This window comes from Phoxinus phoxinus (genome assembly GCF_949152265.1).
Source record: "Phoxinus phoxinus genome assembly, chromosome: 10".
In the NCBI taxonomy this organism is placed as follows: Eukaryota; Metazoa; Chordata; class Actinopteri; order Cypriniformes; family Leuciscidae; genus Phoxinus; species Phoxinus phoxinus.
The window spans coordinates 4,089,896-4,116,745 of record NC_136885.1 but is presented as its reverse complement, the minus strand read 5'-3'; the positions used below and the strand labels follow the sequence as shown (position 1 = coordinate 4,116,745).

Genomic DNA, 26,850 nt, shown 5'->3' with positions numbered 1-26,850 from the left:
AACCTAGAGCCCAGAAAGTAACAGAAAGTTAATAAAACTGTATTTGTATTATTCCAGCTTGTGACCAGCTCTCTCTGGGCGTGGCGGCCATCTTCGGCCCATCCCACAGTTCTTCGGCCAACGCGGTGCAGTCCATCTGTAACGCTCTCGGGGTGCCGCACATCCAGACCAAGTGGAAGCACCAAGTGTCAGACAACCGCGACTCCTTCTACGTCAGCCTTTACCCAGACTTCTCCTCCCTCAGCAGAGCCATCTTAGACTTGGTTCACTTCTTCAAGTGGAAAACGGTCACTGTGGTGTACGATGACAGCACAGGTGAGAGCTCAACGGTTGTGTGTTCTGATTATTCTCCAACAGTCCTTAGGCAGACTGACCCTTTGGCCTGGGCTGTGCACCATTCCCTGGTCTCCGTCTGGACGTCAGTATGGCCAAACCCCCCTGGTTGACAGGCTCTGCTGGAACAGTAGGCAGCAAGTGCTTGCACAGTGAGGGGTACATATGCCATATGCCAGAGGTCGCCTCAGGAGCAAACGCGCCAACTCGAGACTTCGCTGCCAGATTTCCCAAAGCATTCACTCAGCCTTATTCACAATTCTGCACAGCAACAACACCATTTTATTTTGTGACACTGTGTTCATATAAATGTGCACAGCCTTCCTGTAGCTCAAATGTTGACGCTTGCAACGCCAATGTCATGGGTTCGATTCCCAGGAAAAACAAAAACTGATAAGAATGTAAATGTGCACCTTGAAATGCAATGTAAGTCTCTTTGGATAAAAGTGTCTGCCAAATGCATAAATGTAAATGTAAAATAACTGTGGCCCAATGAAGCAAAAAGGCACATTGCTTAGATTTACTAAATATCTTTAAGGTAGCACTGTACAATTAGGTTCATTAGTTAACTAAAATAGTTAGCATGAACTAATAATGATTCTGAGGCTGAAAATACAGAATTATTTTAGACGAATATGCTTGTATTCGGTCACTGTCTATATATATTTAAAATAATGTAGGACACTTTTTACTGGTAACAGAAGACCTTTGGCATTATCATGACACACACATATTCCCCCATTGCATTATATTACATTATATTCAACATTATATATAGTAGTTTAATGTAGTACTGACTCTAAAACTTTGTAAACTTTTTTTCTTACAAAGTAATTTTCATATTGGGTGCATTATACACAATACATATTGTGACTATGAATGATACATATTGTTGCATTTTTGTATTGCGATATATTGTGACACCCCTAATATTTACGGTACATTTAAACTCAATTGACAGCATTTGTGGCATAAGGTTGATTACCACAATATTAATTTTGCATAGTGCCTGATACGCTATTGGCTATTTAAAAACAAGCACAAGCAGTTTGATATGCCCGACCCAACTTCCTTCTTCAGTTCGGCAGCACGACAAAGACACTTGCGTCCATAGAAACATTTCAACATTTACTAACACTTTATTAAAATCTTGTTAACATGAGTTAATGCACTGGCAACTAACATGAACAAACAATGAACAGCTGTATTTTTATTAACTAACATTTAACAAAGATGAATAAATACTGTAACAAATATATTGCTCATTGTTAGTTCATGTTAGTTCATATATTACTTAATGCAAACTAATTAACCTAATTGTAAAGTGTTACCGATCTTTAGCAGTATTAGTACGTACACCGTAGGTTTAGTTACAGGTTAATTGATTAACCGTTTTCTCAACAATAACATTGATAAGTTAAATGAAAATTTCATAATTTACATGAAAAGGGAATTTTTATTTATTTATTTAAACAGCACTATTCCTATTACTATTAACTGATACTTTAAGTATTATTTATTAAAAAGTTCACATGTGGTGTCTTATAATCCCTTTCTCCCATATTATATTTCATCGAAAAGCTACAAACTAAAGCCATCCTAACATTTTTTTGACATACAGACTTGTAAGTTGTAAAACATGTCATTGCTATAACAGTAGCTAGATAGATAGACAAAGAGATTCGTCTTTGCTTCGCACTTACAGTAAATGTGGACATTGTGTCGATCACATTGTTCTGTTGCGTAATTTTAATGGATATCTACCATGCACAGTTATTTAAAAGTATTGGTCTGTCCTTACGAGAGTCAATGAATCATTCACTCATCTGATTTGTTCAAAACGTTTGAATCATTCATAACTAGACAAGTGAATCTCTTTATAAGTAATTGAATAATTCACTCAACCGATTTGTTCAATAACTATGGAAGCCCTTTTCTCACACACACAAAAATATGTTGCAAATCATAATTCAGTCAGGACCACTTGAGTCAAAAATACCATAAACAATTATTTTAGTCAAATTTTTCACATTTTTTATTTGCATGATTGTTAAAGTTACATTTGGTGGTATGGCTCTGTTCTGAATTACCCATCCTTTTCATGAGCTCCATGAAAGCTTGTCAGGGAACAGCATTAGCTTCTGGAGACAATCTCCCATTTAAAACTGGGAAAGCAGCAAAAATCCCCCATTGAGAACAGAGCATGCATCACTGATACTGAACAGAGAACAGAATGACACTGATTAAGTTAAACAGAAGTTAAAGGAGGAGCTCGGGGAGGAGGGTGGCAAGCAATGCAGTGGAAGCAGCCGAGCAAGCAGACTGAGAATGCATTTAAATAAAGCGCCCTGTTTGAAAGGGACCAATTGAGTGCTTAGGAAACGGATCAGCTGATAGGTCTGGGTATCAGCTGATAGCTGAGCTTGACTACGCGGCCTGCCTGAACTGACGCTGAACTCTATATTTATGACCTAAAAAGTCATAATTATGACATACAAAGTTGAAATGATAAGATAAGGTATAATTCTTCGATAAAAAGTCAAAATTATGATACGCTAAGTCACAATTATGAGATAAAAAGTTGAAAGTAGAAGATAGTCATATAACAATTTTAAATTTCAACCCTTTTGTGCCATAAATATGACTTTATATCATAATTTATATTTTATTTGTCATAATTCTTACTTTTTGTGTCATAATATTGGCTTAGTATCTCACAATATCAATTTACTATCTCATAGTTTTGACTTTTTTTGTGTAATAATTATGATTTAATAAGGTATGATTTTTTCTTCCTTTTTTAAGTGGCGGAAATAGGCTTCCATAAAAAAATACAACACAACCCTGAATCATTCACGAGACATCACTGCAGTAGTTTGGTGTTCTGCTGTTTCTTTGTTTGGAATTATTTTAGTTAACTTCTTGTTTATTGAACTGTTGTATAAAATACATCTCACACAATCTTGCTGCATCTTTGTTACTCCAATAACGTCTCAGACAACCCAGTAGTTGTAATGGGACATTTTTGAGTTAGTAACGGAGGACTGGACACATTTTAACTATAGTTAGTTAGCAACAGCGGATCCTCAAACTGTAGCAACTTTTACCACTTGTTTGTAACTATTTGTAAGTCCCTTTGGATAAAAGCTTCTGCTAAATGTAAATGTAACTACTATATTATTTTGACTTTAAATGGGCTTGGATTACATTTACATTTATTCATTTAGAAGACGCTTTTATCCAAAGCGACTTACAAATGAGAACAACAGAAGCAGTTAAACAGTACATGTAAACTCGGTGGATGAGCTAAGCTAAAAAATGAGATAGAAGAATGGTTAAATGTTCACACACACTGAAAGCTGGTTGTCCCGAGGTCTGCCTTAAAATCACACCTGGAGTCTTTCTCTCCACTCTGTACAACAACTTCATGAACGGATGCAAACAAGCAAATCAATATCCATAATGGCATTCCCTAATGGCTCAGCTCTGAACTGGCAGAAGTGGACTGGCAGCCGGCAACACAAAGCTCTGTCAACACTGCTCATCTGTTGACTTCAGTACTGGGTTAGAAATGAGCGGGATCGCACAGGAAATGCAGGTTTTTTTGTGATGATGCCTTGGAAGAACCATTTTGGTTTAACCAAAGAACCGTTCAGTGAACAGCTCTTAAAAAAAAAAAAAAAAATGTCCCCCCTATAAGTGTAAAGAATTATGGCTTACAGCTTATGAAAAGCGCACATAAAAAATTGACATATCTCACTTTGCATGTAATGAGTCTATATGATATATTAGTTTCACCTTTTAAGTTGAATTACTGAAATAAATGAACTTTTGCACAATATTCTAATTTTTCGAGTTTCAACTGTAATCTAAAGTAACTTTTTCCACAATAAATACCTTTTTTTATGAAAAGATTCAATGGAATGATAAAGGTTCTTCATGGAACCATAGATCCCAATAAATAACCCTTATTCCTTGAAGCATGTGCACTGATATAGACCCAGCACAGACACAAAGCACCGAAACAGAGGCGTAAGGTAGCTCACTGTAGCCGTGAGTAAAATGAGCTCTATTAGAAGGATGTGTCGGCTATAAAAGAGCTCAAATAATTTATTCTTTGATATGTGAGTTGTCAAAGTAAACGTGATCCGTCTAACAGTGTGTATCTGCATTGCAGAAAACAAATGCTGATAAATTATTTAATGTGTCAAGGGAAACACATTAATAGGTTTTGCATATGCCATCCATGGACAAACTGCATCCGCAGAGAGGAACAGTGCTCGCAAATCAACATTCACTGGGAGGTAGATAGATTGAAAAAGTGTAATTAAATGCCTCAAATTAATATCTTCATAAATGACCACTGTGTAGTCTAAAGGAATATTTACTAGCGGTGTAACAGTCCCCTCATGTCACGATTCGATACACATCACGATACTGAACTCATGATACCATATTATTGCGATACTCCAAGATAGTGATGTCACGGTACCAAAATTCCAGTAGTCGGTACCGATACCAATACCAATAAAATGTTACGGTTCTCTGTACCAATTTCGGTACCACAGCAAAATCTGTGAAATCTAATTTCATTTAACTTTTAATTATTAAGTAAATAATAAGCATTGAAGGCTGTATGCTGTTTAAACGTATTGCTTATAAAAAAATCAAGTGAAAAATGAGCAACCTTCTATACACACATTATTATTATTAGTAGTATTTTTAATACATGGAGACATAGCTAAATCTATTGCACAGTAGCCTAACATATTTATGTCTGTAAATTTCTTCAAGTTAAACCGAACTTTTATTTTGACGGGTTGCCGTGAAGACATTTGAGTTTCTGTGCGTGTGTGATATGACGATAGTTTTTCTCAAATGAAACGGTAAAATGCTCATGAAGTGAGAAGGGTATTCCTGCACAACGGGAGTGGCTGCAGTTTCAGGACCCCAGTTTTAGGACCGCAGTTTTAGGACCCTAGTTTATTGTGACAGCGCCACCTACAGAACTGGATTACCAAAAACACAAATTTAACCCCTTTCGCGGCAAAGATAAAAGATCACATTGTTGATCACAACAGATTGTTGTTCAACATTCATTACTCGTTAAAACATCACACTCTTACTTATTTTATCTGGACAAACTGAGCATCATCAGAAAGATTTAAGACTCTATATTTATGATAAAACTCAAACAGCGAACACAGAGAGATCTGGGTCTCCTCTTCCTGATTTGCGTCAGTAATGTACGCAAGTCTCATTCGCTGTACAGCTGTCAATCATCTCACGTGGTTCAACGTGACAATAATCCTGCCCTTCTGCATGACGCGGTCCTGTTATCCGTGATAACAAAGCTAAGACACATCTCTTCACCTGAAACAAGAAGCTAATAAATGCACGATTTCGAGTATATGTGGTTTGTGTGTGATTTTCGTGCAATTTTGGGTATTTTCATATGAATTAAGAATGTTTACAGTATTGCCAAGCAAGGTGTAGCCATTAGCTGCATATAAATTGCTTTATTATACCATATTTCAACATCTTTTTATGACTTAAAACCATTTTAAACCGCGACCGGAATATGGTACAAATATCCTATACTCGATGGTGGTTTAAAGTGAGCTTTAAGTAAAAGTTTAATATTAATCTTTTAAATTGTGTCGTGTAGCTTGATGCTACTTGCTCTAATCCACCTGCTGCAAGAGCTATTCTATTCCATAATCTTATTTGTTAAAATATATATATTTTTTCTATTGAGACTTAGGATCAAGGTGGATCTTGATGTACAAACTAAACCACCTGGATCCTAGAACTGCGGTCCTGAAACAGCAGCCGCCGCTATATCATCCAGTTCGGTAGGTGGCGCTGTCACAAAAAACTAGGGTCCTAAAACTGCGGTCCTAAAACTGGGGTCCTAAAACTGCAGCCTCCGGTTGTGCAGGAATATACTACTGCATGAAGTGACTCTCAGAGTGGCTCTGGAGATGTATTTAATCATGTCATCATATCGTGAGGCAGAAGAGACTGAAAGCAGCGCGAGCGTCAGTGTGTGTGTGTAGGGTTGCCACCTTTGTGGCAAAATAAGGGACATCCATTCACCCCCCCCCCCCCCCCCAAATGCTCAACTTTGACAAAGTCATTTTTATTGTTATAATTGTGATTTCATAATATGTAGATATGAATCCAACTAAAAGCTATTGAAAATATGTATTTTAGTCAAATAGCAAATGGTGTAGCTCTGCAGCCATCTACTAAAGTGATAATTTCTTTACTTTTAAAACAGCATTTTCCAAAAGATGGGCAAAAATCTTACACTAAACCATGTCAAATTATCTATATCCATGAACGTTAGAAATGTGGGTCTTTTATAAAGTGAATTTAACTTTTTTTTTTTACTGTTTTTGTTTAAAAAATATTTATTTATATAGCCTAAAGTAAAAAATATATAATAAATCCTCCTAAAACTATAAATCCAAAAAACTATTATGTTTCAAAATGACATTTTGTTGAAACAACACAAGTGTGACTTTTTCCCCCCACACTAACATAAAAAACAGATATTATTCAAATTTTTTTTTTTTTTTTGTAGATGTAGAAAGTGTTGTCAACCTTGCAAAGTCTCACGCCATTTGGACAAAGATCATTTATTTATTTCAGCAAACGTCATTTGGGGTCAGAGACCCGAACAGCGCACGAGGGGTTAAAAACGTGCAGGTTTACAGCGCATGTTCACGAGACTCGGTCTCTATAGAAACAAAGACGCTAAAATGCAATCACGCAATGAGCTTCTCTACTAAGAAATTGATTTCTTTATATTTGCTATTAGTATTATCCATTCTGCAAAATCCTTATGTTTTTATTCAACTATATGTGGGCCTAATGTAAAATACGGGACAAATCGCGTCCCTTATTGATTTGATACAGGACGCATCATCTTACTTGTAAATACGGGACGATTCCGTATTTTAAGGGACGGGTGGCAACCCTATGTGTGTGTGTGTGAGAGGTAAATGAAACCGCGCGTCTGCGCCATTCATTCACACAGAGACAAGCAGAACATGCAGGGTTAATATATTTAAATAGTCTTTTAGCTGTTTAATATACACAAAAACTATATATATTGTGGTATATGTCGGTTACAGTGCTCCTAGTAAAAAAGTTATTCTGGAGCCCCGCGATAAACACGGACGCGACTGAGAAATATGTAATATACCCGGCCGGCAGGCTACTACAGAAATGCTGGCAGCCTACTGTCACATTTTCAGTACCGACTTGGTACCGAAGAACCGGTACTTTGACAACACTACTCCAAGACATATGATAAAAGGTTACCAAATTTTTTTTACTGTTGATTAAAATGCTAGATTTGGTTTTACATTGTGTGTGTTGTAAATGAATAGACTTGGACTTGGTGCTGATAACCCAATACACAGGACAATAGAGACGCCAGAATAACAATATTCATGATTCTGAAGCTGAAAATACAGAATTATTTTTGACGAATATTGCACTCTGTCACTGAGTAGGCTATATTTAAAATAATGTAGGTCACTTTTTACATGTAACATAACATTTGGCATTATCAGGACCCACACATATTCCCCCATTGCATTATTATAGATTATATGTGACATTATATAGTAAGTTAGTCGAATATAGAACTGACACTAAAACGCTGTAAACTTGAACTTTTTCTCACACAGTAATTTTTATTTTGGGTGAATTATACACGATACATATTGTTGCATTTTTGTATTGCGATATATTGTGACACCCCTAATATTTACGGTACAAGTTAAGCTCAATCGACAGCATTTGTGGCATAAGGTTGATTACCACAAAATTAATTTTGCATAGTGCCTGATACGCTATTGGCTATTTAAAAACAAGCACAAGCAGTTTGATATGCCGACCCAACTTCCCATTTCAGTTCGTCAGCACGAGAAAGAAAATTACGTTAATTTCAATAGTTTCTGCTTGAGTGCACGAGTCCAGTGGTGCTTTCCACAGCCCATCACGAGCTGTAAGCGTGCCCACAACACAGTTTAGACAGCTGCGCCGCCATGTTTCCAAACACACATCCGTTTTGAGGGCTTTGCTGTAATGTCCTGATAATTGCTTTGAAAACTGGTGCTTTGAAACGGCCGTTTATATTGCTACGAAATAATTCATAGTCTTAATATCATTTTAATGCCAACCATTGTAATCTGAGCCTCTTCACTGCTTATGTGTTAAATTTAAACTAATAATGCTTTTTTAAATGAGTGGATGATTATGTCTGGGGTAAAATTACAGTTTAATTTAACTTAAAGATAATTGAATTCCAGCCAAATCCTTTAAATATGTTTTTTTTTTTTAAAATGCAGGCTAAAAACTGCGAGCCAGCATTGATTAGGAAAGAATTGATGAAACTGCACAATAATACATTGGAAATCATTCATGTGTATCCATGTGAGGTTTCATCACAGCCAAGTCTGCTCTTAACTTTACAGAAGCAGCTCGTATCTTCACAGGATGAAGTTCTCAAATGTCTTTCCAGATCTCAGAATTCATTTGATATTAACAGGACAAGGGTGTAGATGTGTAAAGTGTAAAACCTTTGCATTTTGTCATATACATGTGACCTGATTTTTAATCTGGTTCAATTTGCTCTACACATTTAGTCACAGATAATTAAGCCCATACAGTCAAGGCTACATTAACCTTGACCTTCCTGTCTGGAGAACTCAGAAACCAGCTTTCACTTTCCTCTTCAATTAATGCCAAAGGGAAGTTGCATTCATCTCACATCACTGGCTAATAGTGGCACTTTTCCAGTCAACCAGAGTATATCCAGGATATTTATCACGGGGCTTCCGGACAGTGCTTTTAATAAACGTTTGAGCTGATGAAATATATATATGCTTTGTTAAATATGAATCAACAAACAGTTGCTACACTGTAAAAAAAAGTTGCTGCCTTAAACATCCAAGTTGATTGTACTTAAAATATTTTAGTAATTTCAACTTAAATTACATTATTAAACTGACTTAAAAATGTAGTTGAAACTTGTATAACATAAAAAAGTTGAAAATTGTTAAATTTATTTTGATGAGTTAAAGCAATGTTAAAACATAGTTTCTCATAACTTATTGATCATATCATTTTTTAGGTCTTAGACACAATCCGTAGATCCCCACATGCAGTTTTTCATTTACGCTAAGAGCTAGAAGAGCAAACCTGTGTCCCACTGGAAGACATATCCATGAGTTATCAAAAACATTGTATCACTGCATGCTAATTAAATGATCTATGCTTTTACTGTGCATTTTTAAAGTTCATCATTTTTGTCTTATTTGATGTTGTTATTAGCAAACGTTTTACCTGTACTTCAAGTGTCTGTACAGAATCAGCAGCCCTGCTGAAAAGACAAACTAACTAACAAACACTTAAACCAGGCAGATGGTTCGCTGGTCTCCCAGCTTGGCCACACTGCTTCGGCTGGTCAGGTTTTGTAGGCTTGTCTGCTGGTCAGGCTGGGAGATCAGATGGCCGACCAGCCAAATCAGCGAAACCGCCAGTGAGGACCTTTTTTCCCCCATGCAAATCAAGGGAGTGTATCTCTCAGCAGAAGTTGTTTTGTTACCTTGGCCTACAGGGAAAGACCTAGGGATGTTAACCGATGATGGTTGGCCGTATCAACGTTAACCGATCAAAGTTGTCGGTAGTCAGTAAAAAAAAAGAAAAAAAGTGATCTCTAAATTAGGCTATAATAGACAGTGGACTAAACGCTACTACAGTTAGCCATCTCATTCCAAGATCTTTTTGTGTGAAGTGAACAAATGCATTTTTTTTTGTACTTAATAAACCAATAAAAACATTTGGCGCGAGTTCACAGCGTTTGGGTTTGCGCGCTCACAAGGTTTGCGAAAAGTAAAGGCTACAGGCTAACACACTCGAGGTTAGAGCCAGGGCAGACGACAGGAGGAAGCGTGCAAAGAAAAGTAGTGTGTGGGACCATTTCACCAAACTGAAGGACACAGATGTAAGTTGTGTGATACAGCGCTTAAATATGGAAATACATTACATCTACATTTCAGTGGTAACAGATAAGGTGATGATGATGATGATCATCTTTCTTTATTATTGTTAGCACAACCTCAAACTAAAGCGGCGTCTCTTCGGTTCGGAGCTGTCATTTTCTTAAAAGAGCCGCGGCAATGTTTCAAATGAGCTTCTAACGCTATAGACAAACGCCTTTATTTTCAACGCGATCACCTTGTATCCAAACCATTTCGAAAATAAGGAGCCACTCGTCCTCCAATTACATACAAGCTCCTCGGTGTGTGTGTGTGTGTGTGTGTGTGAGCGTGAGGCAGAGCGGCAGAGAGATGTTATTTCAAATAGTGTAGCATATTTTAAACTAATCGGTTAACCAGTTTCAACCGGCTAATGAGGCTCGGTGGTCGGTCAAGAATTTTTTTAGTTTTTTCCATCCCTAGAAAGACCTGGTGTTATCTGGTTTAAGCGGCTCGCCCAGCCTGACCAGCTGAAAGGTCGGGTTCATGTTTTTGTTTTCAACAGGTTAGTTGAACACATAACTCATAACTCTAACATAACTCTTAGCCACACATCTAATGTCACAGTAACACCAAGCTCACGCTCAGCTTCCGCACAGTCACCATTCACTCTCTCCCCAGAGTTTAATCTCACTCACCTGGACGGTGAGCTATCGAGCAAAATACTACATCAGAAAAGCTGTACATATGGAGCTGGTTATGTGATGCAAACATTAAAATGTATTAGTTTACAAATAAGTCAGTCAAGTCACCTTTATTTATAGAGCTTCACAATGATAACATGAACATAGTACAACAAAGTGTTTCTAGAAGAAAATTGCGTCATCGTCCACCTTAAGGAAGGCAGATCAATAATATTGTTGAATATTAAATGTCTTCAACCAAGCAAGGCAAAGCCAAGGCAACAGTGGCAAGGAGCCAAACCTCCATCAGGTGACAGAATGGAGAAAAAACCTTGGGAGAAACCAGGCTCAGTCGGGGCCAGTTCTCCTCTGACCAACGAGCGAACAGTTACGATTCGGGCAGCATTACAAGTCAGATTGGATCAGAACATTTAGAGTATTTATCCATTTCCATCTGGTTGGAAGTGGAAGTCATCACGCCGGTATGGAGACGCGTTGTTGAGGATCAGTGCCGATTGCTGTCGTGTCGATGAGGCCTTCACAGGGCTGATGAGGCTGGCACTTCAGGATGCCTTGGGATTGGGATTTCGCCATTAGATGTCTTTATAGCCCCTTTCACACACCGCGTTGATCCCGGGAAATTGCCGCGAAATTGCCAGAGTGCCTTCTGTGTGAATGCAAACACATCCCAGGATTGATGCCGGCATCGATCCCGGGTTGGGGACCTAGTAACATTGCCAGGATCAGTCCCAGAACGCGCCCTGTGTGAACAAAAGCCAGGATCAATGCCGTAAGGGGTGTGTTGTAGTGATGACGAACGTGCCATTGCGCGACTCTAGAAAGTTTATGTTTGTCATAAACAAAGAAGGAACGAAAAAAATGTCTGCAAACTAGAAGGAAGCAGAGACCAGGAGCTCCTCACTATCCGCACTGAAGCTGAGATCGCTCGCCAGCTTTGTGGAACGGTACGCAATACGTTAGTGTCCATGTTTTCGACGTGTACGTTACATGTCTCATCCTGACGTCACGTGTCTTTACGGGATCTCATGTGTGTGAACGCACTCACAGATCCCGGAAAATCCCTGGCAGTGTGAATGAACCAAAATCAAACGATCCCGGGACAAATCCCGTGTCACATTATCCGTGTATTTTCCGGAATCTCTGTGTGAAAGGGGCTAATCAGTGAGTCACTCAGTAGAGAAGACTTTTATATTGAAAGGAATGAAACTTGTGAACAAGGATAAGTAAGACGCAACTGACAAATGACTAGCGTGTCAGGGCACGGGAAAACCCCTTAACTGTTAAAAGGACAAGATATCGCAGCGGACATTCAAACAGATTTTATTACAAATAGACTGACCTGAAGGAAAATGCTAAATCTACTGTAAATGCAGGTTATCTCGCTTACACAATCTCTCAAAATTCTCTACTCTATAGAGCTTATGTAGTGTTGTGTTACAAATTTATTAAAGGTTTAATTTCGGTTCCAATATAAACGTAGAAATTGAAAGAAAGTAGACATTTGAGGCATAGATGAAAATTAAGTAAAGCAATTCAGGTGTCTGACATTAGCTTTAGTCTTTATGCACTTCCTGACCATTAAGCTCAAGATACACAAGCTGTGCCTTTGTCTCTATGATAATGCTAAGGTTTTAGCAATCAAGTCATTGTCATCAATGCTCTGAATAACTGTTATGCTGATGAGATTAGAGCCGCGGAAAGTTTGGTAACAAGCTAACGTCTACTTCATTTGCATGCTTTGTTCAGAGTCTCCTCCTCTAAGTAATCCCTCCCCTCTTTGAAAAGTAAAAACTACAATGTAAAAGTTCCCTTAGACAAGACTGTTGGACGACCTGCAGCTACGCACAAAGAGTTCTCAATAAAATAACAACTTCTGTTTGAATGAGATCCCAATGTCTCCTGGTCTCTGCTTTGACGAAGGAAAATGTTTCCTACATTAGCTCCGCCCCTTTTCAGCGCTGCGCTCATTGTCTTTTGTCTTCCGGTCTGTATTTTCACAGCGATCTTGCGTATTTATAAAAAAACAGCTCGTTTTAAAATCTTCCCGGTCTACTGATATTTGTTAAGATATCTGCTTTTAACATTACAATCCTCAGGATAACTTTCGTTAACTTTACATGAAGTAAATACACTTCAAAAGCTAATTACTCCTGGACAGCGATGCCATATAAATATACAGAGCGACCGCAGAAACGGAAGTTCAAAGACAATATTGTAAAGATTGCGGCGCGCTTGTTTCTCTGGCGCATAAGGTCTATAAGCTTCAATGAACAATATCAATGAGAACAAACAAATGTTTACGTTGCTAAGAGTGGTTGCTAGGGGTTGTTGGGTAGTGATACATAGAACCATTTGGTGAAGTGAATAAAACACCGCTATTGACCAATCAAAATCAAGGACTGGACCTAATAATACGTTTTATAATAATCGATAATCTGTTACTTAATAATTTTTTTTTGTGTGTGAAAAGAAATAAAGGTTGTTGGTTTTACTGCCACTAGTGTTCATTTTATGCTGGAAACTGATGTTTGTGGAGTTTTGCAGGTATTTAGGTTGGAAACAAAGGTTTTGAATACAAATAATTGTCTTGTTCCAAATAGCCTTAGCGGGCTTTCTAAGTCCACAGCAGATGTGTGTGAGCAGTGAGCACCCTTCTGAATTAAAAATGGGATGCCTTACAGTGTTGTGGCATTTGGGACAGGACCAAAGTGGAAATAGATTCAGGAAGAAACTAAGGGCCAGCTTTACTAAACAGAGCAAATAAGCGTGAGAGCACAATCCCAAAATAGCGCATGATGGGAGTGACGACGCGCAAATTAAAGAACACAGACGCAGCCGGATCATTTCCATAATAACACAATCCACCAAGAGCCAGTAAATTGACGAGCACAAACCTTAGTAAATCACCTTGTGTGATTCATTTAAATACTCTCATCCCATACATTCCTACAAATGCATATGCAATAATGTAAGCTGCAAAAAATAACCCTGTCCACGCATTTTTCAGCCCTCCTTTTTCACTGCGTGTCTTTAGTAAATCTAGTTTTAACGCCAAAAGAGGGTTTGCACTGCTGCTGTTAGTAAATCTGTGGTTCCTTGTTTGGTCTGTGTAGTTGATCAACTCTGAGGATGCAAGTCCTTCATTGTGTGAAGAAAATGAGGACGATGGGTTTTTGGGGGCAACCTAAATATAATATTATTAGCTGATGACCTTTTGAAGTGGGAATGTGATGTTTCATTACATTATGAGGTGGCATTTCATTGACAGGAGTGTCCAACATTTCACTGGGAAGTAGTTAGCAAGAGAGCAAGAGAGTTAGAAGTGAGATAGCGAGAGGAAATACAGCTTAACAATTTAATTTCCCCCTAAAATCTTGACTTTAAACGTCCATCCATATGTGTATCTGTAGCTTTCTTCTTTTTCTAATTAGAAAGATAAGAATTAAATGAAATGAGCTTTCATATAGATGGCTCCAAATTAGATTTCAGATACTCTGTTGTATATCTAAAGAGAAATTTCACCCACAAATGACAATTCTGCCGTCATTTACTAGCTTAATGTTGTTGTTGTTGTTTTCAAAAAAATAGATTGTCCAAGCTGCTCTTCTCCATAAAATAAAGGGAATAATACCTTAATGCCGAATAGTCCACATTAAAGCTATGGAGTTAAGATGGTTATTTTGCTACAATATTTGGTGACCATATAAATGATTCTTGTGCTTTTGTGCTCCATGAAAGAAAGAAAAACGAATTGTAACAACATGATGAGAAAAATTATGACAGAATTGATATTTTTGGGTGAACTATTCCTGTAATATTATAATAACCTACTTTATATTCTCTCTCTCCTGCTTAGGTCTGATTCGATTACAGGAGCTCATCAAGGCTCCATCTCGTTACAACATCCGATTAAAAATCCGGCAGCTACCAGCAGACACAAAAGATGCCAAGCCCCTTCTTAAAGAAATGAAACGAGGAAAAGAGTTTCATGTGATCTTTGACTGTGGTCACGAGATGGCAGCTGGCATCCTTAAACAGGTGAGTTATCTCATTTCACACGCAGACACATATAATCATAACAATAACATCAAATATTTATCAAATATAATGTTGATTTACTGAACAAGACTAAATGATAAGGCCTTCTCAATCTATTAGCGTGACACACATGTATAGGCCTACAGAAAATTATTGCACAGAAATTTAAATATACAAAATCATGGATATGCGTCCAAGAGAATCAATGTTATAGACGTGTTTTTTAATTGTCTTATAAAGTAACATTTAATGTTACACTATTCTGCTGAGGAAAGATATAGTTTTATAACTATAACTATATAACTTTAAATTCCCAAGCCGTTTATGTTTAGCTTTTATTGGTTTAGCACTATCCTAGACCCATGCTTTCAGTTTTACTAACTTTTAAAGTATGAAAATGCTTCATAAAATATTAAAGTTGTCAAAAGTTTGGTGCATTTATTTACCAAGAAGATAAATGTCAGTAAAGAGCCTGTGTGATATGAAATATAAAAAATTAGTTGCATGAAGTAAACAAAAGAAAAATTCCAACAGTCATATCCACAACAGAATGCTAATAACACGATGCATAATTTGAGATGCGGCAGAAAAGTTCAGTATTTTACAGAAGAATGACAGCAATCTCCTGTAATCCATGTATGTCCACTGATAGAGATAGTCAGCATTAGTAATTGGTTAGTAACATTAGTAAACAATTAGTAAAATGAGTTATTTTTAACTAAAAATTGAAGGTCAATGAAGACAAACTTTAAAAGTTGGTTTGACAAACCCTAGTTTGAAATTGTAAAATACCTTCAAAGTTTGAAGTTTAGCAGGCAGAACAATAGACCGATAGATTTGTCCATATTTTACACCTTACCTTCAGCTTTTCAGCCTGACAAATCTGTGACAAAAGTACTTGCATTGTTTACTGAAAACATGAAAGAGTACAAAGGTGCGCAACTTAAATGTGGAACCAGAGTTCCAATATAATGTAACATTATTCATTTAACGTACCGAGTGATCATAAACTTGAGGAAACAAACGAGAGAACATTATTCTCAGTCTCAATCAAGGCAGTGGTTTTGTTGAACTTTGTGTCTTTTCCCAGAGGAATTGAAGAACTCACTAAATGCTATATTAAGACTCAGTTTCGTATTGTATTGTAGAGGATTTAAGCCTCTTCAAGTAGAGCTGCAAGCACAATAGCTTATTGAGAATCAACTTTTAGTTCAAGTCAGAAACTAGAAACAATTCTCAACAATTGTCAGAGTTCCAACCAAAGCTAAGCGGATCAACAAAACCGGTTCATCTCAAGACATTTGCCTGGTGCAATAGCTTCTCTACAGGAACGTTCAGTACATCTTTTACATCTGTTCTTAAAAATGTAACCATCCAACACAACACAACACAACAACAGTAAAACATATTTTAGTGTTCTAAGAATTTCTTTATCTCCACATGAATCAACACCAGAATTGCTTGAAAACTTCATAAGGGTATGGTCCAAAGATATAATTTAGATATGCATACTTATATAAGTATATAATGTGATAAATTGTCACCAACCAATTGTGCATTGCTACTCATGGTTTGTTATGCAGTTAACTCAATCTAGAAGTATATGTGTGTACCGGCTAGTCCAATGAAGATGAAGATATGCCAAACGTATCAAATGAAACAAGGTTTATTAAAGAACTCAAATCCATATAACAAGAAATCAACATGAAACAGTGTTCTACTCACAAACACCACCGGACAGTGAGGGCGTCACGGTTTAGTTCAAGTTTGTTTTCATGTCTTTTATTTTGTAGTTTCCCTTGGCCATGTTTCATGTTCCTCTCATGTGTTCATGTGTCTTTTTCTGATTGGTTCCCTTGTCTATGTGTCATGCTTTCACTGGTTCGTTGTATGATTATGCACAGGTGTTCCTTGTTAGTCATTACTCTCTCTGTATAAAAAGCCCTCGTGTTTCATTAGCTAGTATTGTTCGTCTGTTTGGTGAGTGTTAGTTTAAGTGAAGTTATGCTTAGTCAAGCCTTTGTTTATTTTCTATACATTTATGTTAAATAAATACTGCACTTTGGTTTGTCAAGCTCGCCTTCAGTGGAGTCATTACAGACTCAAGTGAGGAACTTAAATACACATTGGTGGTGATCAAGTAACAAACATCTGTGATAATGAATGAGTGTCCATGGAAACTAACGAATGGCGGGAAACTAGAACAAAGGAAAAAGGAAACTGACGATAAGCAAACTAAAAGTCCTTGAAAGTGAATCTATCAGAACATAATTGTGACAATGCGAAGAACAAAATTAAGCAGATATGATACATTTTGCATTTGCTAAGCAACAAATGAGGGCCCTGGTTTTTCTGATCCTAAAGTTTAGCTTGTTTTTACGACTACAAGCTCTGTTTATATGGTGATTTGATCCTCTTTTCATGCCTAGAAGGTGAAAAGTGCTTGCATTGTTTTTGAACTGTCAATTCATTGTCTCTTTTGATCTTGTGTGTGAGATTGATTTGTACACAATCAGTGAAGTGTTCAGGTTTCATTGATTACCAATCAGGCCGTCAAGCTCGCATGCTCTGCTAGTCAGTATGTTTGCATAGAATTAGTCAGTAGGATAATGCTCATGATGTTAAGTGGGGCTTCAATCAGATTAAGTGCTTTTTGTTATATCTACAGAATATGCTATATTTTACATCATGGGATGTAGTGCAATTTAAATTGCTTACAAAGCTTGATTAAATAATATTTGCCAAACAAATGGATAAGGATATGGATTCCTGCTAGACCTCTGTGAACAGTCTCACATTAAAGAAACCCACAGAGATATTTCAATGTGTGACTTAACTGCAAGAGTTTCCCCCAATTACAGGAATAATCAAATATTAAAGTGGGTATTATTCAGCCAGAGATTGACTCACAGACCTTCTTAATCAGTTTCCGACCACTGAAGTGATAATGAAGATACTCATTATTAGTGGCAGTGGATATATGCTTCTATAATGGGCAGCTCTCTGAGGGTTTGTGTAATATCCACATTTGAAACTTTTTGCTTTGTGAAGTCGTCTACACTTTTGAACTTCGCAAAATCTGCTCAGGCTACAGAGCCATTATTTCCCGACCATATGTTTCACACAAGACTGAATTTAATTATTCATTTCACTCTGGGGCTGATGATGGCAATGATAACTGGGTCTAGCAATGATGTAATATTTCAAATATTTGAGCCCATCAGAATAGATATATTTTCATTTAGTGGAATAAAAGAATGTTTCAGTAAGATCATATTTTTGTATCATTTTATTTGTTTTATAAAGCAAAATTGCAGGTATGAAATGTTAGTCTAGGTTTATTGTATATAAAAGTGAATTTATATCAAAAAAATTTAGACTGAAAATTAGAAGTACATTTTGCTTCTGTGCATTTAAGACTTCTATAAATGCCCTTTTCACATTTAATGAGACACATCATTATTTTGTGGACTGTGGGTATGCTGTCACTTCCAATATTGTTTGACTGCTCTGTCCTTACAGTATAAGCCTCTTTGCAATGTCAGCATTACACTTTTACAAAACAATCAATGAAATGTGCCTACAAATGTTACTGTTCAAGATGTACTTCAGACACATATACAGTAAACTAATATAATGCAGCTAACTATTTAATAGCTGGGATAGCAAAATCAATAGCTACACTACATCCAACCAGTTTATCAGAGTATTACCTGTTATTAACTAAGACTCGAGATGAAACTGTTTTTCATGCGTAGATCATAAAATCTTGCAGAAGTGTTGGGTGTAGCCAAGCCTCCAGTTCTACATACCTATGTCTGCTAATGAAGCAGTTCGCCAGAGCCGATGTGGCTGCGATACCCCTCGTGCCCTCACTCTCGGTGAGCATGGTTCATCCTGGGCCTGATCAACCCGGAGAATGGCATCCACAATCCAGTGCCATTCTTTGTTTAGAGATAACCTTCCCCTTCTGCTGACCTCGGAAGCAGACAAAGAGCTGGTCTGGGGTGCGTTTCACGTATAACGACGCAACTCGCTGCTTTGGTCGTTTAAAAACCTAAATAATCTTGATCTTGATCTATAACGTGAGAAGGGCGCCGCCATGTTGTCCTGTGTCAGTCGGATTTACAGCACGTGAATTCTTCAGTTTCTCCCAAAATACATGCAAGAAAGTGGGTGGTGAACTGTGAGAAGAATAGAGTAAACTTTATAGTTACTTCCACTATGTTTGTTCTGATATGAATAACACACGTCGGCAAATAATATTTGAATAGTTTGTTATTGCTGCCTCCACAGACATCAGTGTGTATTTTACAAACTCCAAATGTATTGTTTTACTCGTGCTTATGTGTATTTAAATGTCTGAAACCTAAAATAAACATTATGTGGTTGAAAACACTGCATAGCTGTGATATATGACAGCGCTGAACTGATGCTCAGCGCCAGCCACCGCGCGAAAGCAGTTTGAAACTGGCAGTGATGCGCCGCCACTGAACATGCTAAACCCTATATGTGGCACCGTACTCCTCTCAGGGGCACATACATAAAAATCCCATATATAGGACCGTAGTCACCGTACCGCTCAAAAGGTTAATCATGCGGCGCCCGAGTGCATCTGAACGGCATATGTCAGACTGACCGACCGATCGCGTGAAAATCTTCTAATTCCGGTCACCAGCCGATCAATCGGTGCATCTCTAATAATAAGTAGGGCTGGGTATCGAGTTCGATACTTTTAGGTACCGACCGACTTGTAATCGAAACATGTCTGGTTGTTCGGTACAACATTTCGATAGGGGTTCATCTCGTCAACGTCAGTGAGCCAATAATACGGCCACCGTAGGAGTTAAAACACCCTTGGAATGCGAGGGGCTAGAAAGTACTGTAATATTCAGTTGGTAGTCATATACAATTTCACCGCTAGATGAGAGTAATTGCTACACATTTTAGCTTTAATAACAATTAAAATGTCTCCTTGCTATTTTTTTTCCAGACACATTCATAATCATTAGGCTACTTTTACCAGTGCTTTGTGGCAAGCTTCATATTTACACTGTCTAAATCGTTCCCTATCCCCTATATAGTGTATGTGCCATTCACAATGTTAAAAAAATAGTACATTTGATTCTAGAGAGCATTTGATTAGACTTGATCAGATTTCCTGATGTAGAGTGCAGAGTGATGTCATCAAAATCATGATCCATATTGGTGTAAATGAGAGACTTTAAGTTTTAAATGCTTATATCTTCTAAATGTGAATTTTGTCATATTTTTAAAGCACTCTAACAGTAAGGCTAACATATTCATACAGAATTTTATGGGGACTTTAAGTAGCCTGGATTATTTCCATCATAAGTACTCTTTTTAAAAGTATGCTAAATGGTATTTCTTTATCCACAATGGAAAGCTTGAATTTAATTACATTTACGTGTCTGATAAGCAGTTTCAGTGCTTTCTTAGGTTGACACTGCCAAAATACTCTATTCTGGTATTTAGGAGTAGTATTATCTAACCTAATACCTCCATATTACTTCTCTGTGACTGGTATTTTTGTAATATGAACTCTTTTATGGAACAGGTCTAGAGCTATAATGATCTAAATTGTGTCAGTTTTAACCCATGCTCTCCCGCTGGCTATCTTATCTACAGTTTTACTCAGTAATAGTGCGAGTGCTGCTGGCTCATCCGAGCAAATATGAGTTTCTCCTGAAGGTTTTCCAGTCCACCTGGACACAACACCACCTGTTATTAACAGTGCTGGACCGCACAGCAACAAATGTAATTACTGACCTGACCTCTACCATTCTAATCACCCTCGCCAGGCTGACAGCAGTAATAATGTGTGATTTATAATCATTCTCACAGTCTGAGTGTGTATCACAAACACACACGCGTGTCGCCCAGCAGCTCCTGGTAATATAGCTGAAGACATCACCGTGTGAGCAATGTTAAAGACATCTATTTCCATCCGTCGCACAGCGCAAGCACAATTAGCTCACGTGCTAATACAGGATCTGTGAGGTAGCAGCTGTTACCAGGCGCACTTTCACAGAGCCGAATCATGGGTGTTTTACATCGCCCTGAAGTGCGCACTAAATAGAGCGAATGCAACAGGCTGACACTTGGGTTTAGACGATTGTTGTTCCAGCGTTTAGCAACGCAACAGCTTGGCCCATAAATTAATTATTGTTATGGATTGAGTTGTCTGTCAGTCTGCGAGAAATGCCGTGTGAATGCGTGGTTGGGTTGGCGTGGGAACCCGAGAGCTCATTACAGCGATGGAGACAAACAAGCATTGAGCAAAATAAAACCCCATCTGCTCTTCTTTTTTAAATACTTTGCCTTCTCCAGGACGTCAATGCTGAGCTCAGTGCTTTAAAATACTCCTGATGCATATCTGCCATTTAATGAACTTATTATTATTATTAATATTACAATCAAATAAACAATTTTAACTTAAAAACTCAAGTTCAGTTTGCTGCCTTACATTTTTAGGTATTAGCTTTACAAGTCAGTTCAACTTAAATGATACGAAATTTACTTAGAAAGAAAAGTTGAATCTTCTTCTAAAACTTATAAAAAAGTTGAAATTGTTTTGAGGAGTTAAAGTTGTTGATCATGTCTTTTTTTTTATCATTGTATTTTATTTAATTATTGCTACAGTACACTGAAAATTATAATTTGGACCAAAACATACTCTTTCAATTTTATCTAGACTACTGGTCAAAAGTTAATTATTTTTTTTATGTTGTTGAAATAATTATGTTCTGCACACCAAGGCTGCTTTTATTTGATGCAAATTAAGTAAAAATTATTATTTTGAAATAGTATTACAATTTAATAGAATGTTTTTCGAATTTCCCAGAAAGCAACATAGTGTCGGGCCACATCTGGGCCACATCTGGTATATTGATTCAATGCGTACCAGATGTGGAGTTTTAGCCAAACTGAGCGAAACCGGTTTAAACCAGTGATCATAATTTTCACTTTAAATAAATAAACAACACAGTCGATTCATGTTTCTTTGTTCAAGCCCCCACAATGTCCGCACCAAATCCACTCTTCAGTACGGCCCCCTGAACCGTTTATTAATTCCATATTAAGGATTTTTCCTTCCATCTGAGGAATTCAAGGTTTTTGTGAATTCTGCACTGCTCAGCTACTCCAGGAAACAAACCTCGCCAATCCACACTTACCAAGAGCAGACAGCACAGAATGAGTTATGAGCCAGTTACAAAGGACACATTCTGGCGGTCAAAGAAAGCTGGACTGAGTGCAGCTGAATATGGGCTTTTGAGATGTGTTTTTCCCCAAGGTTGATCTACGCAGTGTCGTGAAGATGCAGCACTAATGGTAACCAACAAGACATCCAGTGGACAAAGTTATCCAGCTGATGGACATAAAGTGGAGATAAATCAACTATTTAAAAAAATGGAGATAGTATATAACCTGTTTTGTGTGAATGGCCTCATAATGACAAACTTGATTGGCAAACGGATTGGAATGATGTGGACTGTTGGAATAAAATTAAATAAAATAAACAATATATTGGTTAACACTTTATTTCGATAGTCCACTTTAGACATTCTACTAACTATAAGTAACTTTGCAACTACATGTCAACTAACTGTCATTAGAGTATTAGTAGATAACCTAACAGTCTACTGACAGTCTACTACAGTCTACCAATGGCGCTTTTCCATTACCAGTACCAGCTCAACTCGACTCGCCTCGTCTCGGCTCGGCTCGCGTTTCGCTCCGTTTTCCATTGCAGACAGTACCTCCACAATAGTACCTGGTCATCATAGCGACGCGACACACATCCACTACCCACACACACACAGGGCAATGGAGGAAATCGAGTGTATGCTGTTTTACATAATATTAGTAATGGGTATATTACGCAATCTCTGGCCAAACTATTTAAAAATGCCGGGGTTATTCAGGATACTCCGTCTGGCGCGTGCAATGATGACGCAGTGAATTGTGATGATTCTATCTGACCAATCAGCAGTCTGCCGTGTTTCACGTCACATTTTAGTATCGCCTCAGCTCGCTCAGAACCTCGCCGGAGGTGATATACGGAAAAAACTATCTGGAAGCAGGTACCGGTACAACTTTTACACAGTGGAAAACCAAACAAAGGCGAGTCGAGTCGAGGCGAGCTGGTACTGTGTAGTGGAAAAGCGACATAATACTCTGAGAGAGTTCACATGTAGTTGAAAAGTTACTTATAGTTAGTAGAATGTCTAAAGTGGACTATCGAAATAAAGTGTTAACCAATATATTGACTTTAAAGACACTTTTAAAATGTCAATGCTTCAATCGTGTGATTCTGGGGGGTTTCTCAGCACACATTGCAGTTCATTGGATTATGTTGCATGTTGTCTAATTGCACTAAACTAAATGTATATCAGATTTTCTGAAATCAATTTGGTGTATTTAGAGGTTGCACACAGACTTTGCCTGGAAGTCACTTTTTGCAGTTTTTACGGGCCATAAAGAGAGCTCAGGGTGTTTCAGTGGTTTAAGGGAAAGAGAGACTGAAAGCTTCACATGATTTCAGCTCACAATCCCTCGGCATATAAAATTATTACGAGCCACAAAACATCACATAAACAAGAAATGCCATTATTTTTGCCTGCCTATCCTTCGATTCAGTGATAAATTGCACATTTTCAGAAGCATTGTTACTGTTCCCTTGTCTCAACATGATTTCAATCCTTATTTTCTCAGGCTCTCGCTATGGGAATGATGACAGAGTATTACCACTACATTTTTACTACCCTGGTAAGTTACGTATGGATCTTTATATTATAAAACACATTCAAAACCACAGTGATATCCATAAAATAATTTGCATTTCAGGCCATTATATTCCTTAAATGGAAATATTGATATGTTTTCATGGTGCGGTTTCCTATTTTCACCACTGATGTGTTAAGCTATTGTTATGTACTTGTATTTAATTCAATACATAAAAGCATTGATACGGTAGTTAAATCTAATGTAAATGTACTATTTTTTGCAGTACTTCACTAATTGTGACACATTTTTAGCTAATATTTATGTCACTAAGAAAAACTGAAGAACAAAATATATATTTAAAAAATGAAAATACAGTTTAATGTCTGGTAAATCTTCTATATTTGCCTATGACATCAATGCAGCTCAGAACAGAGCTTGTATGTCAGTGTAATTGTGACGTGTGTTAAAATGTAATGTGGTACAAATGTAAATGTTTTTTTTGTGTGTGTGTGTTTGATATTCTTTAGGATCTCTTCGCGTTGGATGTGGAGCCCTATCGCTACAGCGGGGTCAACATGACAGGATTTCGTATCCTCAACACCGAGAACAGCCAGGTGTCCTCCATCATTGAAAAGTGGTCCATGGAGCGTCTACAGGCTCCTCCTAAACCAGACTCTGGTCTCCTGGATGGGTTCATGACAGTAAGAAGCTATTACATCATGTTTTGTTATCGTACAGGACAGTGGTTTCCAGCTGGCTCGGCTACAACACTCAGATTTTACATGGCATCATGTGGCGCTGTTTCTAAATTGTTTCTCATACATACTGAAAGTAAACAAAAATAAACTAAATGTAATATTATACATTATAATTTGCCACACAGCATACACCATGTGTACCCTTGTTTTAAGTGATCTCATATTTAATGCAGTCTGTGTTGTTTACTTCAAGTAGTTTAGATCGTGGTTTGGATGAGGTCATGCCATGCTGGCATCTGCTTATTTTGGCTTTACTAAGTGACAGATGAATCTGTGCCAAAATACAGTTGAGTTTGATTGGACGACAGCCTTTGTCTTCAACATCGAAAGCCACTGCTATATGTATGATTACATGGATAGTGGTGTTTTATTAGTTGCATTTTATACAGATTTTCGTGTTAATTGTTTTATGTCACTAACCCTGTTATAGACACTTTAGCCTTAAGTTATGACTTAAGTCATCAGAAAAGAATAATATGAAAATGCAGAGTTAGTTTTTAATTAATGCTGGGGTGAGCTGTAGAAAGTTGTTTGCTCTGTCGGTGCGTAACACTTTTCCCACGAGAGTTTGAGCCCTCAACCTGCAGGGTACGCTGCGATCTGAAGTGTGTGTGATAAACAGGGACTCTGCTGTAGTGATCTAAACACTGTCTGATATCAGCGTACTGGCTCCATCCCAGTTCTTCCTCAACACTGGCTCTCCTAGCCGGGAGAAGGGCCAAGATATGAACTCACTAGAGGCTGGGTGAGACGGAAACAGAGGAAAGAGGAGAACTCGCATGCCAAACCGAACCAACCTGCCAAAATAACTCTCATGGGACACAACACAATGACATTTCACTGGACTCGTTGGTCTACGCCATGTTTACAGAGAAATTTACACAGCTATGATAAATGAAGACTTAGATTCTGTCATGATTCTCTCACACTCGTGTCATTTCAAATCTTTGTTCTGTGAAACACAAAAGGAGATATTTAGCAGAATGCAGTGGGTGCTTATGTGGCGAGGTGGTGAAGGGGCAAGAGTTACACTTATGAGAAAACTATAGCAGAATAAAGAGCAGACTACGCCACCCCGTTTCACTGAACGGGGAAATTTCACAAGAACACACAGGTTCGCTACCACAGAGGACAAGAGACGTGGATCTGAATACAAAAATACTTTATTTTCACAATAATAATTATTTTAAATATATAAAAAGCGATTGACTCAGGGGGGACAAGAGTTTTACACCACTTCGGTGTGCGTCAGAACAGAAAACAAAAAAATACACTTTCAGGCTGAAGCTTACCAGTAGGGAGCTAGCTGGGCAGTGAGTATCCTAAGACCACACCACTCACCAAACTCCACTCAATCACTCTCACTCTCACACTTGCTAAGTGTAAGAAACGCAGGTGCCAACGGCAAAACACTCAGTGAAGGAAACACCACCACCAAAAAGGGCGCAAACAGCTAGCTTCCCTACACCGGGGGCCTTCAGCTTCTGAAAGAAACACAAAAAAACAATACAATTTCACAATTAGCTGCAGACACATGTATCAACAAATTATAGCAGACCAATTTCTAACTATAAAAGAGGCCAACACTTGGCAAATTACTGGCCACTGAAGTTAAGCCGGCTAGTGTTTCCCAAGGAGTTCACATCAGGTTGCCATTAGAGCAGCCAACTGCTATATGAAACAAAACATTAAAGAATAAAGTAAAATAATACAAAATGAGAAACATTGAATCACAGAAAACAAAATGTAGCTCACTTTTCGCAGTCCTTAAGAAAAGCACAGATCAAAGAGCAAAATAACCAAAATGCTGGGTGCAATATAACCAAAAGGTATAGGGCTAAAAATTACAATATTGATAGTACGTCTCACATTGAATGACGGCTCTGAGACTAGCCACTCACTTAGTACACCAGCATTACTTAAAACAAAATGAACTAACAACAAAAACAAAGTACTGTATCAAAATAATAAAACGGTCACAGTGGTATTAATGGCTGCAGGACAACAATGCAGTCTTAACGACGTTGTCTATGGAGCATTTGCCCCGCAGTCCACGGAGATGAACCGCTCAAACAGATTGACGCACTAAAGAAAACAAAGAATTAATAAATGAATGAATTTGAAAACACCCACCTCGTAATAATGAAGTGGTTAAATTTACATAACCCATGGTAGATCGCTAGACCCACAGAATACTCAGTTACTCACAGCCTCGTTTATAATAGGCGAACCGCAACCGCACCGGTGTTCCATCTGTGATGAGGACAGCCT

General features: G+C 37.8%; 1 protein-coding gene across 1 annotated transcript in view; it reads left to right on the top strand.

Moving 5' to 3' along the window:
• Positions 1-26,850, top strand: part of grik2 (glutamate receptor, ionotropic, kainate 2) — a 212,972-nt gene that overhangs the window by 66,806 nt on the left and 119,316 nt on the right. Inside the window, exons 3-6 of the mRNA XM_079625427.1 lie at positions 58-315; positions 14,892-15,073; positions 23,810-23,863; positions 24,349-24,522. Coding sequence (XP_079481553.1) covers positions 58-315; positions 14,892-15,073; positions 23,810-23,863; positions 24,349-24,522 — 668 coding nt within the window. The remainder of the gene's footprint in view (positions 1-57; positions 316-14,891; positions 15,074-23,809; positions 23,864-24,348; positions 24,523-26,850) is intronic.